The sequence below is a fragment of the Felis catus genome, chromosome D4, assembly GCF_018350175.1.
Source record: "Felis catus isolate Fca126 chromosome D4, F.catus_Fca126_mat1.0, whole genome shotgun sequence".
Classification (NCBI taxonomy): Eukaryota; Metazoa; Chordata; class Mammalia; order Carnivora; family Felidae; genus Felis; species Felis catus.
This window is the reverse complement of record NC_058380.1, coordinates 92,752,796-92,766,762: the sequence shown is the minus strand read 5'-3', so window position 1 is coordinate 92,766,762 and position 13,967 is coordinate 92,752,796. Positions and strand designations below refer to the sequence as shown.

General features: G+C 66.6%; 1 protein-coding gene across 4 annotated transcripts; it reads left to right on the top strand.

Annotated features, from left to right (window-relative positions):
* The first annotated feature begins 386 nt into the window (after positions 1 to 386).
* Positions 387 to 13,744, top strand: AGPAT2 (1-acylglycerol-3-phosphate O-acyltransferase 2). 4 transcript variants are annotated; one of them, XM_023242995.2, is made up of 7 exons: positions 387 to 661; positions 8,274 to 8,407; positions 8,820 to 8,995; positions 10,549 to 10,644; positions 11,785 to 11,931; positions 12,121 to 12,193; positions 13,026 to 13,744. In XM_023242995.2, exons 1-7 carry the CDS (start codon positions 480 to 482, stop codon positions 13,199 to 13,201), a joined length of 984 nt encoding a protein of 327 aa, XP_023098763.2. In that variant the 5' UTR covers positions 387 to 479; the 3' UTR covers positions 13,202 to 13,744. The 4 variants fall into 4 exon arrangements, with proteins under 4 accessions (XP_023098763.2, XP_023098764.2, XP_044898425.1 ...); XM_045042490.1 differs by lacking the exon at positions 387 to 661 and adding an exon at positions 835 to 1,178; XM_023242996.2 differs by lacking the exon at positions 11,785 to 11,931 and having other exon boundaries at positions 388 to 661.
* Positions 13,745 to 13,967: the final 223 nt, after the last annotated feature.

Below are 13,967 nucleotides of genomic sequence, written 5' to 3'. Positions count from 1 at the left end.
CAGATGGCCCAGGCGGCCGTTCGTCACTGGGGCGCGGTTGTTCGGCCACCGGGCCGCCGGGGCCGTGGCGTCCTTGGGTCGCCTTTGGAGCTCCGGTTCCGGGCTAAGGGGCAGCGGGGATGTGGGGGGACACGAGGAGGGGCGGGGCGGCCGGCACAGCGGGGGTGGGGGTGGGGCCGGGCGGCGGTGTCGGGGTCCAGGCCACCGGGCTGCGCGGCTGCGGGGCCGGGACGGGGGCCGCGCCGCCCGGAGCCGCGCGACCCGCGGGAGTGTGACGGGACGGGGCGGGGCGGGGCGGGGCGGGAAGGGCGCGCCTCACCTAGCCGCTTCCTGGGCGCGCTCGCTGCCCTCTCCGCCCCGCCCCTGCGCCCTCGCAATAAGAGGCGCGGGCGCGGCGGGAGCCCGCCAGCCGCCGCCAGCCCGCAGGTCGCCTTCGCGCAGGGGGGCCGAGGCGGGCGCCGTCGGGGCGCGGCGGGGCCATGGGGCTCTGGCCGTGGCTGACGGGGGCTCTGCTGCTGCTGCTGCTGCTGGTGCAGCTGAGCCGCTCGGCCCGGTTCTACGCCAAGGTCTCCCTGTACTGCGCGCTCTGCGTGTCGGGGTCCACCCTGGCCGCGGTCATCTGCCTGCTGCGGCACGGCGGCCGGACGGTGGAGAACTTGAGGCAAGGGGGCCGGGGGCTCGGGGGCCGGGGAGGGGGGCTCGGGGACAGCCCCGGGTGGGGCGGAGCGCCGGCCGCCGCCCGCTTCCGCTTCCCTAACTTTCTTCTCTCCTGTCCCTCCTTCCTGCCCCGCCCGCGCCTCTCGGAGCTCCCGGGCGGGCGCGCGGGGGCGCGGGGGGCCCCGCGTCACAATGTCGCCGCTCCCGGGAGCCCTCCCCCGCTCCCCCGCCCCCCCCCCCGCGCCCGGGGGCGGCCGCCTCGGAGGTCTGGGTCTCCCGCGCCGCCGCGTCCTTCCGGCCCGGGACGCGCGGGACGCGCCGGGGGACGCCGGGGGGCGGCGGGGGGCCGAGCGGCTCCGGGCGCGCTCCTGCTTCACCCGCGGGCTGCGGGGCCGGCCCCGGGGTGGGCTTCGCCCGAGCGCCGTGGAGTCTGGGGCGCCCCTGTCCCCTCCGCACCTCCTCCTGCCTCCGCCCCCTGAACGCACCTGTGCTCCCACGCCTCCCCTCCGTTCCCTTCTAAGGTACGAGGCTCCCTGGTGGGAAGGAAGGGCGGTTTGGGCCCGGGGTCCAGCCTCAAGCCTGGGGAAGGAAGGGAGTGGCGCCTGGAACTTTTCTCTGGACAACTCTGGGAGCCGGGGTGGTGCGGTGCTGAGGGCTGGTGGGCCTGGGGTGGGGAGGAGAGGTCAGGTGGGGGCCTCTCCGGGCCAGAGGCTAAGGAGGGGCAAGGCTGCCTGAGCAGGGGCGTCCTCCTGCCCTGTGGGATCCCAGGCGCGGCTTTTGCTGCCATTTCTGTCTGTGGCTTTTGCAACAGCCTCTTGGCTGTGACCTGCCGTGAGGGCATTTGGTCTCTGAGGTCCCTGCCCCCTGTGTGGTTACAGGGCAGTTGGTGAGGGTTGCTGGCTTGCTCCCACCTCTGTCCTTGTCCATCCAGGCTGCCGGGGCCGTCCCACGCTTTGTGGGTCCTCAGGCCCTGTCTTTCGGGGGTGGTGGCTTCCCGTGGTACCCGGAGTAGTCGAGGACTGGGACTGGAGGGCCCTCAGTGGGTCTCTGGTCCCCCGCCCACCACCACCAGGGCCCAGACAGGCGTCCACGGGAGTGCAGACCCCAGGGACAGCCCGGGGGTGGCCCTTCCGAGCCGTCTTCCCTCGTGGGGAGGGAAGGGCAGGGCCTCCTTTGGGGGTGGGTCCCCAAAGCTGGGCCCCCACCACTCCAGGGCAGGGGTGCCTGAGGCTGCAAACGTCTCTGACCGCCCGGCCCCTTGCAGGGGCCTCCACTGGGCGCAGGAGGAGAGGTGTGGGTTCAGGGACCCACAGGCCGGGGGGCTTCTTGGAGGTGGTGCTGCCTGGCAAGAGCCGGGCCAGGGGACGGCACCTCTGGTTCTGAGGCGGGGGAGCCCTGGGCCGAGCTGTCCCGGGGCAGTGGGGGGGGGGGGGCAGGCGGGAGAGCTGGGCCCAGAGCAGGTTTCCAGAAGCGACAGGAGGCGGGGAGGTGGCCCGCCCCTCCCCCCACCTTGTGTCATCAGGTGGCCTCTTTAGAAGCAGCTTTCTTGTCTTTTAAAAGGACTGACTCAGACTTCAAAGCTGCCTCCCAGGGTCACATCAGAAGCCACCAGTCTCCTTTCTGACTTGGTGACTGGACCTGGCAGGCTGGCCACACTAGGACTGGGCCTGCCCTCGGCCCCGCCCCCCCGGCTTGGGTCTGCTCTCCTTAGTCCCAGTGGCCTGAGATTCTGGCCCACTCGGGTGTCCTCCTGGGACTGTAGAGGCTCTGATGGTGGGGGGGGGGGGCTTCCTGCTGCCCTCCCCTCCCTAGGGCAGCCCCGGATCCAGGCTCTGCGTGGGGGGGGGGTGGCGGGGGGGGCACCCCAGGATACTGCCAGGTAATGGCAGGTGCTGTGTTCTCCCCAGGGAGAGACCACAGCCTCCTTCCCCTGGATCGTCAGGTCCCACAGGGGTGGGTCACACGGATGTGAGCCCCTGGCGATAGTGGGGGCACTGGTGGGGCATGCTGTGAGCAGGAGTTCCCTGAAGGGGCGGGGTGGGGGGGTTGCCCCAGGACGGGACCCGGGAGGATGGAGATGGACCCCTGAGCACCCTGGGTGCCTGGCTGCTCTGCTCTCCAGCCCCGCCCTGACTTCTGGAAGAGGCCACCTTGCCTGAGGCCACAGCCTCTACTCCCGTCTCCCGTGGGCTGCTGTACCTCCACTGTGGGGATGTGCGTTATCCTGTGCCTCACTTAACTGCTGAGGAGTCCGGGGTGTGACCGAAACCCGCAGGTATAAGGCCTGCACAGTGCGGGGGGCGGGGGAGGTGGCCGCCCAGGGTCCCGGAGTTAGACATGGCGGAACTGGGGTGCCGACCCGCTGGGAATGACTCCCAAGTGCGTGTTTTGTCTTTTCCCTCCGTGCCCACCCAGCTCTGTGGGGCTGGATGCCAGGCTCTGGGCGCTGGAGCCCTGGCGGGGTGGGGTGGCGGGGGGCAACCCTGCTCTGCCAAGGAGCTCCCCAGGGAGCCTTTGCCTGTTAGACTGAAGTTTGCAGGGTGCGGGGAACAGTGGTGGGAACAGAAGAGCTGAGGAGACCCCGGCCCGGCTGGGGGCTGAGACTAAGAACTCCTCCCAGGCTGATTGTGCTCTGTTGGCTGGGGTGGGTGGAGTTATTAGGTCGTCTTCCCCATCCTGGGAGGAGAGGCCCTTAATACACCCATTTGACAGAAAAATAAAGCTTTTCTGTGCCGCCTGTGTGAGAAGTAGGTTCCGCCGCAGGGTCAGGAGATCCTGGTAAGAGCCGCTTAACCAAGAGGCTTTACTCTTTTGTGCGTCGAGGGAGACCAGAGCCGGGCCGCCCAGGTCCACAGAAAGCTTCCGGCCCCTCCGGCCCCGTGGCTCCGCCGTTCTCGGGGTCCGGGATGCCGCTGCTGTGGCAGGGCCGCTGGGGGTCGGCCCGCGTGCTTCTGCGTCCATCCGAACTGTCAGGACCCAGGTGGCATAGCTCTTAGCTTCGAGGAGGTGGGGGGTGGGGGCAGCGAGGCACAGTTTGTGCAGCCGATGCGTTGTTTCGGTCGGAGACCGGGGGCTTATCGATGCCGGTCAGGGTTTGAACCCAGAACAGCCCAGCCTCTCAGCCAGCCACTCGGTGGTCCTGCGGGGGTGCACGGAGGGGGGCACGGTGCAGTCGGGAAGTCATGTGGCGCGTGGGCGCCGGCCGGGGGTCCTGGTGTTGCGGGAAGGTCTGCCTTTGTTTTTCTTGGGGTAGGACGGCCAGGGGCAGTGTCCTTCCCTGGATGTGCTGCTCGGAGCCCTGGAGACCCTGCCTAGGGACTAAGAGCTTGCCGGCCCCCCCCTTCCAGCCCCCTGGCGTGCACCCCATTCCCACACGGCCCCTCCTAACACCTCTGGGCGTCCTGCTGCACAGGCTGGAAACCCCACCCCACCCGGCCCCTGTCCCCTCCTTGTGCTGCACACGTGGAAAACATTCCTGCCCTGCCAGGTGGCCTCTCTGGAGCCTCCTGTCCCCTGAGCAGATCGATGGCTCCATGCTGCCTTCCTGGCAGGGCTGTCCCCCAGAAGAACCCGCTGAGACCTTGTTCTCGGGGCAGCGGGGGCGGGGGAGGGGGCGGCGACGGGCACAAACCCAGAGGGTCCTGGCTGTGGGCTGGTGCACCTCCCCCGCCCAAGTCCAGGGGCTGGGGCAAAGGTCAGCAGGCGGCCTGGGGCTGGCCTTGAACTTCCTTCCAGCTGCCGGGGCACAGTGCTGGCTGGGGGGTGGGGGGGCGGGGGGAGGGCTCTCACTCTCATCCGCTTTGGATTTGCGACACCACATTTCACTCTTCAGTTGCTCCCAGGGTGGCAGCCTCCTGGGCTCAAGGTCCACACCCTTCCCCTTTCACAGGCAGACGTGAATGCTTAGTGAGGTCAGGTGCATCGCCCAAGGTCATGGCCAGAGAAGGGAGCCAGGATCCTGATCTGCCTCACCTAGAGCTTGCGAAGGCCCCACGTGTCCTCAGGCTAAGTGCAGAAGGTCTGAGGAGCCTGGGCTCCCCTGGGGCGCTGGAAGGATCTGCGGCGTCCTAGTGCTCAGAGGTTCTAGGTGGTTCTGGGTTGGGTAGAGGGCTCCTGAGAAAGATCCAGGAAGGGCCAGGACAGCCCATCTATCTGCTCGACGAACCATCCTGCTCCCGGGGGCCACGCGCCATGAGGCGGAAAGGTGGCACCTGTCACCCACCTGGCAGCGGGCACCCACCAGGCCACCTGGGCTCCACCTGGAGAGGTGGGGTCACGGAGTTGGGGGCTAGGGATGGAGAACAGCCCCCAGAGCTGTGCGGCCGAGTCCCCGGGGCCAGCACCGGGGACACCCGGCTCCCAAGAGGGCGGCCCCCCTACGCTCTGCGGCTGCCGGAAGGGTCCAGTGGGGCTGGGCTCAGGACAATGGCGGCTGCTTTGGGCTGGCCGAGTGGGGACAGCGTCACTTCTGCCTGGGTGGTGTCTCCAGAGCCTCAGGGAAGGGAGGGAGGCCTCACAGCAGCTTCTGGAATTCGGTCTTGCAATCCCGAGTCTTCACCCCCACCTCCGCTTGCCCTTTCCCTGGCATCTTCTGTTTGTTTTCGGAAAACCGGGTTAAGAGTGGGTCCCGGCCCACCTGGCGTCCCTGCGGTGTGACCTTGGGCGGGCGGCTTCAATGCTGAGCCTGGACTCCCTCCTCCGTGGGGTGGATGTCCCGGGCGTGCCCACCTCGCGGGGCTACTGTCTGAGCCGAACGTGAGGGTTCCGTGCGAGGCGTGGGGGAGGGGCGTGCCCACCTGCCACGGCTCTCCGGGGGTGGGGGGGGGGAGCCCCGCTTTCTGTCCCTGGAGGCGCGCGGGGGGCACCCGGAAGCGTCCTCGCTTTGCTTCCTTCACGTTGAGAAACTCTTAAAACGTTCACCTCGCTCACGCTTTTACGGAAGACCTTGGAGCGACGTGACGTCGGGAGAGGGAGAGGTGGGGGCGCGCTGCTTCCAGAGACTATGCTGTGTCCCCGGGGACGCACCGGTGCCTCCTCCAATCCCAGCGTGCACCTTGCTTTGGCAGCCTGCCCGGGTCACGGCAGCTGCCGAGTGTCGTGGTGCATGTGTGTGTGTGTGTGTGCGCGCGCGCGCGCGCCCAGCACGCTGCCTGAGGTCCGCACACGGTATTCCCCGCAGTTCTGGAAAAACCAGTCCGCAGCCAATGCCTTCCAGTAGATACAAAGAGAAATCCTGACAGAAAAGGGAGCGAAGTCCTGGAGACAGCCGGGGACGGCCACATCTCAGTGGGGGTGTGTCGGTGCTACCGAGCTGGACGTTTAAGAACGACTAAGGTGATAAGTTTTATGTCACGTGCATTTTACCACCATTTTTAAAGAGAGGGAGAGAGAGAGATACAAAGAAAGGGAGAAAGAAGAGGGCAAGTGGCTCTACCAGAGAGAACGCCGAGCACTCGCGCGTGTGGCCCGAGACCCTGTGCGGCGGCGGGAGGCGCCCCGAGTGAGTGGGGGTCTCCCTGCCTGCCCTGTGCCCAGCGGCCCGCGAATCCACCTCTCCCTGGGGCGGGCGACACCTGGACGGCTGCCGTTTTCTGTTTCGGACCACCCTGGAGGGGCGCAGGGCCGGCCTCAGGATCGGATCCCGGGAGAGGCACCTGATTTCCTGGTGGCAATTTCCCATTGCCGGGCAATGCCGACCTGCCATCCAGGCCTGGCTGTGCCGGCCGCCCGAGGGCTGATGCCGATTCCCCTCCAGATGCAGCCAGGGTTCTGGTTCCCATGTGCTTCGCTCTGACAGCTGGTGAAACGGAGGCTTTTGCCTGTTTACTGGCCATTTCCATCGTTCCTCTTTGCGAAGCACCTGCTCGTGACCCCTCCTTGTCCCCTCGGTCCTCACAGTGACCGAGAAGTGCTCTTTGCAGATGAGAAACTGGGGCCCGTGGAAGGCCAGCAGCCGGCTAGCGCAGCCCCGGAGCGGGAAGGGATGTACGGGCAGGTGTGGCCTGAGCTGGCCGAGGCTGGCCGGTCCGGGGAGGGAGCTGGCCTAATCACCTCGCCCAGCAGCCCCACGTTAGCTGCTGCGCCTCCCTGGGGCTCAGTGTCCCCATCTGCAACACGGGGCAGCTGGGTGACACACAGCTTGCAGACACACGGCCAGCCCTGAAGCCTCAGCTCACAGGGGGCCCCGGAGGAGCCGGACCCACAGACACAGGGAGTGGGAGGGAGCGGGGGGAGGGGAGGGTCCGTGTTCAGTGGGACAGAATTGGGTCTGGAGGGTGAGGTGGTCCTGGGACGGTTGCACAACCGTGTGAATGTGCGCGATGCCGCTGGGCTGTGTGTGCTTAACAGCAGTTGAGACAGTACGTTTTAGGTCATGTGTGTTTTATGACAATTTAAAAAACCGGAGTCTGGCTTTGAGTCCAGCGCTGAGTCTCTGCTCCCCTGAGAGCCATCCCTGGGCCTTGGGCGGTGACTTCAGCCTTCTGTATAAAGCGGGAAATCCCTCCCTTCCCATCAAGACCATGGACGGCCTCTGCTAACTCAGGGGCTGGAGGGCGCCCGAACCTTCGGGGAGAAGGAGACACTTCTGGGTCAGGAACCCTTGGGTCCGTGGGGGCACATCTTTAGTTGCCTGCCCCCCCCCACCCCCGCAGGGGATGGGAAAGACCCAGGGGCCCTGCAAGGAGTTGACATGACACTGAGCCTCAAGCCTTGGGCTCCGTCACCCCAAGGACCCCTGATGGGTCCCTTCCGGGGTACGAGCAAAGCGTCCCAGGCCACTCTGCCTCCCTGTGTTCTCCAAGGCCGGCCAGCACCTGCAGGCACATCCCCACAGACATAACCACTCACACCCGCCACATGCTGCTTAGAGGCGGCCCCTGAGGGTCCCCGATGCTCCAGAGCAGCTACCTGCGGGGGGGGGGGGGGCGGGTGGTGTCCCAGGCCCGTGTGCATCCTGGCTCCCTTCCTCTCTCGCCTGTGTCCTCGGGGAGTTTTTAATGTTTATTTACCTGAGAGAGAGAGAGAGACAGAGTGTGAGCAGGGGAGGGGCAGAGAGAGGGAGACACAGAATCTGAAGCCGCCTCCAGGCTCTGAGCTGTTGGCACAGAGCCCGACACGGGGCTCGAACCCACGCACCGCGAGATCACGACCTGAGCCGAAGTCGGACGCTTAACCGACTGAGCCGCCCAGGCACCCCTATAATTATTATTTTTTAAATTTTATAAGTGATCTCTACACCCAACGTGGGGCTCGAACCCACAGCCCTGAGATCAAGAGGGGCACGTTCCACCGACCGAGCCAGCCGGGCGCCCCTCCACGTTGGGTTTTTAGTCGCTGAAACAGCCAGGAACCAGACCCAGGCTGGCCCTGGGGGCTCTCAGCCTCCAGCCTCCTTCCAGCTGAGTCTCCCACTTGGCTGAGCAAGCAGGGGTGTCGGGGGTGAGGGCGGGGTCACACGGGCAGGTCCCTGGAAAGCAGATGTGGAAGTGGGCGCCCTCCCCTTTGCCAGAGGGCAAGCCGGGGCTCCGTCTGCCGTGGGGATCTCTGCTGTGTCTCTGTCTCCAGTCCGGCTGCGGGCCAGCGGGGCCCTGCTCACTGATGCTGTCTCTCTTTAGCATCATCAGTTGGTTTGTCCGGACCTTCAAGTACGTATTCGGCCTTCGCTTTGACATAAAGGGCCGCCAGAAGCTGGAGGTGGACCACCCGTGTGTCATCATTTCTAACCACCAGAGCATCCTGGACATGATGGGTAAGGCGGGGCCGCGGAGGGGGTGGTGGGAGAGCTGGCCCTTCCCAGCTGCAGGCCCAGCCCGGGACCCTGCCCCGGTCTCTGTGGGGGAGATGCTTCAGGGAGGTAGAGCCCGGGCCCGGATGAGCCGGCGGGCGAGGGGATGCTGACCCGGGCCAGCGGGACCCGTGCCTCCCTGCAGCCACACAAAGCTGCATGTGCCTGACGCTGCGCATGGGGCGCTGACGGCTGGGAGTTCCGCTTCACTCCCTCCCTTTGCAGGCGGGAGGCAGGGGGGGCTAGTGGGAAGGCATGATGGGCCCAGGCCTGTTGGTGGTCAAGGCACGGGGCTGGCGCTCTCCTCCTGGGGAAAGATGGCTGCCAGGCTCTGAGCACGGCCTCCACCTGCCTGGTGTCCCATGGCCACCTGCAGGCCTTATGGAGGCCCTACCCAAGCGCTGCGTGCAGATTGCCAAGCGGGAGCTGCTCTTCATGGGGCCTGTGGGCCTGATCATGTACCTCGGGGGTGTCTTCTTCATCAACCGGCAGCGCTCCAGGACTGCCGTGACCGTGATGGCCGACGTGGGCGAGCGCATGGTCAGGGAGAATGTGAGTGTGGGCGGGGTGGCCGCCGGGGACAAGTGCGTGGTCAGGGACAGAGTGAATGTGGGCGTGATGGCCCCTGGGGGGGCAAGCGCTGGTCAGGGACAGTGTCAGTGTGGGCGTGATGGCCGCCGGGGACAAGTGCGTGGTCAGGGACAGAGTGAGTGTGGGCGTGATGGCCGCTGTGGGCAATCGCGTGGTCGGGGACAGAGTGAGTGTGGGCGTGATGGCCGCCGTGGACAAGTATGTGGTGAGGGACAGAGTGAGTGTGGGCGTGATGGCCGCCGGGGACAAGTGCGTGGTCAGGGACAGAGTGAGTGTGGGCGTGATGGCCGCCGTGGACAAGTATGTGGTGAGGGACAGAGTGAGTGTGGGCGTGATGGCCGCCATGGGCAATCGCGTGGTCAGGGACAGAGTGAGTGTGGGCGTGATGGCCGCCGGGGACAAGTGCGTGGTCAGGGACAGAGTGAGTGTGGGCGTGATGGCCGCTGTGGGCAATCGCGTGGTCGGGGACAGAGTGAGTGTGGGCGTGATGGCCGCCGGGGACAAGTGCGTGGTCAGGGACAGAGTGAGTGTGGGCGTGATGGCCGCCGTGGACAAGTATGTGGTGAGGGACAGAGTGAGTGTGGGCGTGATGGCCGCCATGGGCAATCGCGTGGTCAGGGACAGAGTGAGTGTGGGCGTGATGGCCGCCGGGGACAAGTGCGTGGTCAGGGACAGAGTGAGTGTGGGCGTGATGGCCGCTGTGGGCAATCGCGTGGTCGGGGACAGAGTGAGTGTGGGCGTGATGGCCGCCGTGGACAAGTATGTGGTGAGGGACAGAGTGAGTGTGGGCGTGATGGCCACCGTGGGCAATCGCGTGGTCGGGGACAGAGTGAGTGTGGGCGTGATGGCCGCCGTGGACAAGTACGTGGTGAGGGACAGAGTGAGTGTGGGCGTGATGGCCGCCATGGGCAATCGCGTGGTCAGGGACAGAGTGAGTGTGGGCATGATGGCCGCCGGGGACAAGTGCGTGGTCAGGGACAGAGTGAGTGTGGGCGTGATGGCCGCCGTGGACAAGTATGTGGTGAGGGACAGAGTGAGTGTGGGCGTGATGGCCGCCGTGGGCAATCGCGTGGTCGGGGACAGAGTGAGTGTGGGCGTAATGGCCGCCGTGGACAAGTATGTGGTGAGGGACAGAGTGAGTGTGGGCGTGATGGCCGCTGTGGGCAATCGCGTGGTCGGGGACAGAGTGAGTGTGGGCGTGATGGCCGCCGTGGACAAGTACGTGGTGAGGGACAGAGTGAGTGTGGGCGTGATGGCCGCCATGGGCAATCGCGTGGTCAGGGACAGAGTGAGTGTGGGCGTGATGGCCGCCGTGGGCAATCGCGTGGTCAGGGACAGTGTGAACGTGGGGTTCGGGCCTGCTCGACACTGCACAGGCTGCCACGTTGTCGTGCAGAACGGCCCTCGGGAGCAGTGCCTACGCGTTAGCGGCAGTGGTCTCGGCGAGGAGCGGGGCTCCTTTGGAGGGGACGGGCTGTGAGGTTCCGCTCCAGCTGCCCCTCTCTCCCCTGCAGCTCAAGGTGTGGGTCTACCCTGAGGGCACGAGGAACGACAACGGGGACCTGCTACCTTTCAAGAAGGGTGCCTTCTACCTGGCGATCCAGGCCCAGGTACGCCAGGGCAGCGCTCTCTCCGGGGAGGGGGGCAGGGAAGCGGGTCCCGGTCGGCTTCAGGCGGAAGGCGACTGCCTGGCCACCGCCCCTCGGCACCTGCTTCCTGACCCGTGACGGAGGGCATTTCTTCGGGCCTCTTCACCTACTCTGAGCACTAGGGCTGGTGGCTGATCGGGTCCAGTGGGCAGTGGGACTCACGCTTGTCACCGGGGCACCCGTGCCTGGAGCTCCAGCACCCCCGGGTTGGAGCTGGCCAGGCAAGGGGCCCCCGCAGGGAGGCTGGGGTCGGCGTAGAAGGCAGAGGCGGCGGGCCTGTTTGCTGAGCGCCCGGGAAGGCCGAGTGCTCGTTGGGTCCCGCAGAACCGCTGGCTGGAGTGGGGTTTCGGGGGCACCAGCGGGTCCAGAGGGGCAGGGCTGGGCAGAGCCGGAGGCGGGCCTGGAGAGACTGAGCTGCGAGCTCTGCGCCGGGCCGTTGTGCTCTGGCCCAAGGCGCAGTTTGTCCAAGAGAGGCTTGGGGGTGATGCCGGGAGAACTGGGGGCGCATCCGTCGGCGGGGCAGGGTCTCCTGGTGGGGAACGGGCGCCCTGTCCCACGCCCTGTCGTGGGGTGTTCGTGTAGGGGAAAGTCATCGTCTGGGGTCAGGGGAAGGGGCTGTCCTCCTGCCCATTTGGGGTCTGCTCTCCTGATCCCCACCTGTGCCGGGTGGCCTCTGGCGCCCCCTGGTGTCTGGCCCCGAGCACGGCTCGCAGGGGCTCCCAGCTCACACACCCGATGCGCTGGGTGCATGGGGCGGAGGGGCCCGGAGTCCGGCAGTGCCTCAGCAAGGCTCTCTCAAGCCCTGGACCTGCGGCCCCTCCAGCTGGGAGGTGGAAGGCACCCCTGCCACATGCCTGGGGCCGATGTCACTTCCCTGGGCTGGTGGCATGGGAGAGAGGGGTGGTGGGAGAGGGGACACTGAGGTGTGGCAGAGCTGGGGGGAGACGGCCTCAGCCAGGAGGTTGGGCATCTTCCCCTGTCCTCTCCCTGGTTAGAGCTGCGCCGGGATGGGGGAGGGGTGGGCCCAAAGACCTCAGTAACCTCCTGCTAAACTGGACAGGACCCTGACCCCTACCCCCCGCCCCTCCCCTGGGCCATCAGGACCGTAGGGGCACCGATGTGTATCATAAGGACGTGTACCAGCCCAGGAGGCTTCCTGGTGGAAAGGAATGCTTGAGTGAAGATATGTGGGATGCGTTTACGGAACTCTGGGCCACCCAGGGCGTGAAAGGTGTCCCCGGCCCAGGGGTCAGTATGCACAAGGGCCCTGAGGCAGGTCAGCACGTCTGTCCTGTGGCCATGGCACTCCCAGGACCTCCTCAGGCCGAAGGCAAGCGGGTGGCCAGGCAGGGCCCCCCAGTGGCTCATTCTTGGGGCTCCGGGTGGGCGGGGGTGGGCTCCTGTGTGTCCTCAGGCACCGTGGCTTCCTGTCCACAGGTGCCTATCATCCCCGTGGTTTACTCCAGCTTTTCCTCCTTCTACAACTACAAGACGAAGTTCTTCACCTCAGGTAGCGGGCCCCCCCCCCCGCCACCGGTCCCCACACTCGGGCATAGCACCCTCGGCCGCGAGGACACCCAGAACCCCAGTGGGATAATTCCCGTCTCTGGGAGGCTCCTCTAGGCCAGACCCTGCCCCTCCGTGATCATGTGGTGAGTGGAGAAGGCAGGCGAGAATCTGGAATCCCAGCCACGAGCTGAGGCGGGCAGTCGTGGGCCCATTTCCCAGATGAGGACACGGAGGCTGGCAGAGGGTGGGGTAGGTGCCCGAGTTCACACACACAGGCCCAGGCTGGGCAGCGGCCTCCCAGGTACCCCTGCGCCCACCAGCCAGGGAACTTGGGGCCACTACCCTTCCTCCCAGACCCTAAGTGTGGGCACCCCGTGCCTGGGTGGGAGGGTGGGGCCAAAGGTTGAAGGGCAGTGGGGGGAGGAGCCTTGCTGTGTCCCGCCCCCAGATGTGAGACTCCCGACCACCTAAACCATCACGGGGGATGAGAGCGCGATGGCGGGTGTGGGTGCCCGGGAGGGTGCAGAAGTGTTCAGCTTGGCAGGGCTGGTAGGGGCGCCTAGAGCCTTCAGACCCTGCAGAGCGCGTACTTTGGAGCTTTGGTTGTGTCACTTATTCTCCGTTAAAAACCAACCATCTGAGACCAGGGTGTCCAGGAAAGAACCCAGCCTGGTGGGGCCTTGGGAGGCTCCAGGGAAGGCCAGTGGGCGGCCGAGGAGCAGGAGGAAGGGGGTGTGGGCGGCGCGGGAGCCAAGAGAGGCCGCGACACGGGCGCCCGGACAGCAGGCGCTGGCAGGGGCCCCCAGGCCACTGATGCCCCCCCCCCCCAACAGGAACGATCAGGGTGGAGGTGCTGGATGCCATCCCCACCAGTGGCCTCACCGTCGCTGATGTCCCCAAGCTTATGGATAGCTGCCACCAGGCCATGAGGACCACCTTCCTCCGCATCTCCAAGACACCCCAGGAGAATGGGGCCACCGCAGGGCCTGGTTCCCAGCCCGCCCAGTAGCCGAAGCGGGGCAGGACCTGGGGGCAGGACGGGGCCGACCGGGAGCAGGGCCTGACTGGAGAATGGACCGAGGGACCTCCTCCCCTGCCCCAGCTGCTAAACGTCACTGTGTCCTGCTCCTACGTGGTTCTCCCCGCTTTGGTTTCGCCCCGGATGCAGGCCACTGCTTCCTGTCACGGGCCTCGGATCCAGGCCTCCAATGTCCCCCAGGAGAGTCAGCCGGACCCTCCTCACGGAGCCCACCCTTGGGCCTCCCGGATCTGGGAGCAGGCCTGGGCCCAGACGGGCTGGCGGCCTCGGGATGGATGGCCGGCGCTGAGACACTTTACCCTCCTGCCTGGGCCCGCGGGGTGCAGAAGCGGGGTGCAGGGCGGGCCCTTCGGGAGAAACGGGACTCTAGGTGGGGGCCAGACACCCGGTCCTGTGCAACCGGGGCCTCGGAGAGCCAGAAAGCAGAGGTCCTTGCTCCACTGGCCTCGGGGAGCAGGGCGGCTGCCTGGGCACCGCATTCCGTTGTTTTTTATAAAGGAACTCTCGGGAGTGCCTGGTGACTCGTGATCACTCAGGGGGCGGGCGGGACGCCACAGCCCTCGGCTCCCGTGCGCGTAGCGTGGGCGCCTCTGCCTCCCCGCTCCAGGGGCCAGGCCCACGATCAGCCTGCACTGCTGTCTTCCGTGGGTGGGGGTGTCCACCTAACTGAGCTGTGGGCATCCTGGGGATCTGGGGAAGGAGGCTGAAGATCTGCTCTTTGCCCCCTGGGGGTAAA

Bases quoted from the DNA above. Each gene is read 5' to 3' on its own strand.
- AGPAT2 (XM_045042490.1), top strand. From the start codon at position 850: ATGTCGCCGCTCCCGGGAGCCCTCCCCCGCTCCCCCGCCCCCCCCCCC. The intron at 8,408-8,819 runs GTAAGGCGGGGC...GGCCACCTGCAG, and splicing joins GAGCATCCTGGACATGATGG to GCCTTATGGAGGCCCTACCC. The intron at 8,996-10,548 runs GTGAGTGTGGGC...TCTCCCCTGCAG, and splicing joins AGCGCATGGTCAGGGAGAAT to CTCAAGGTGTGGGTCTACCC.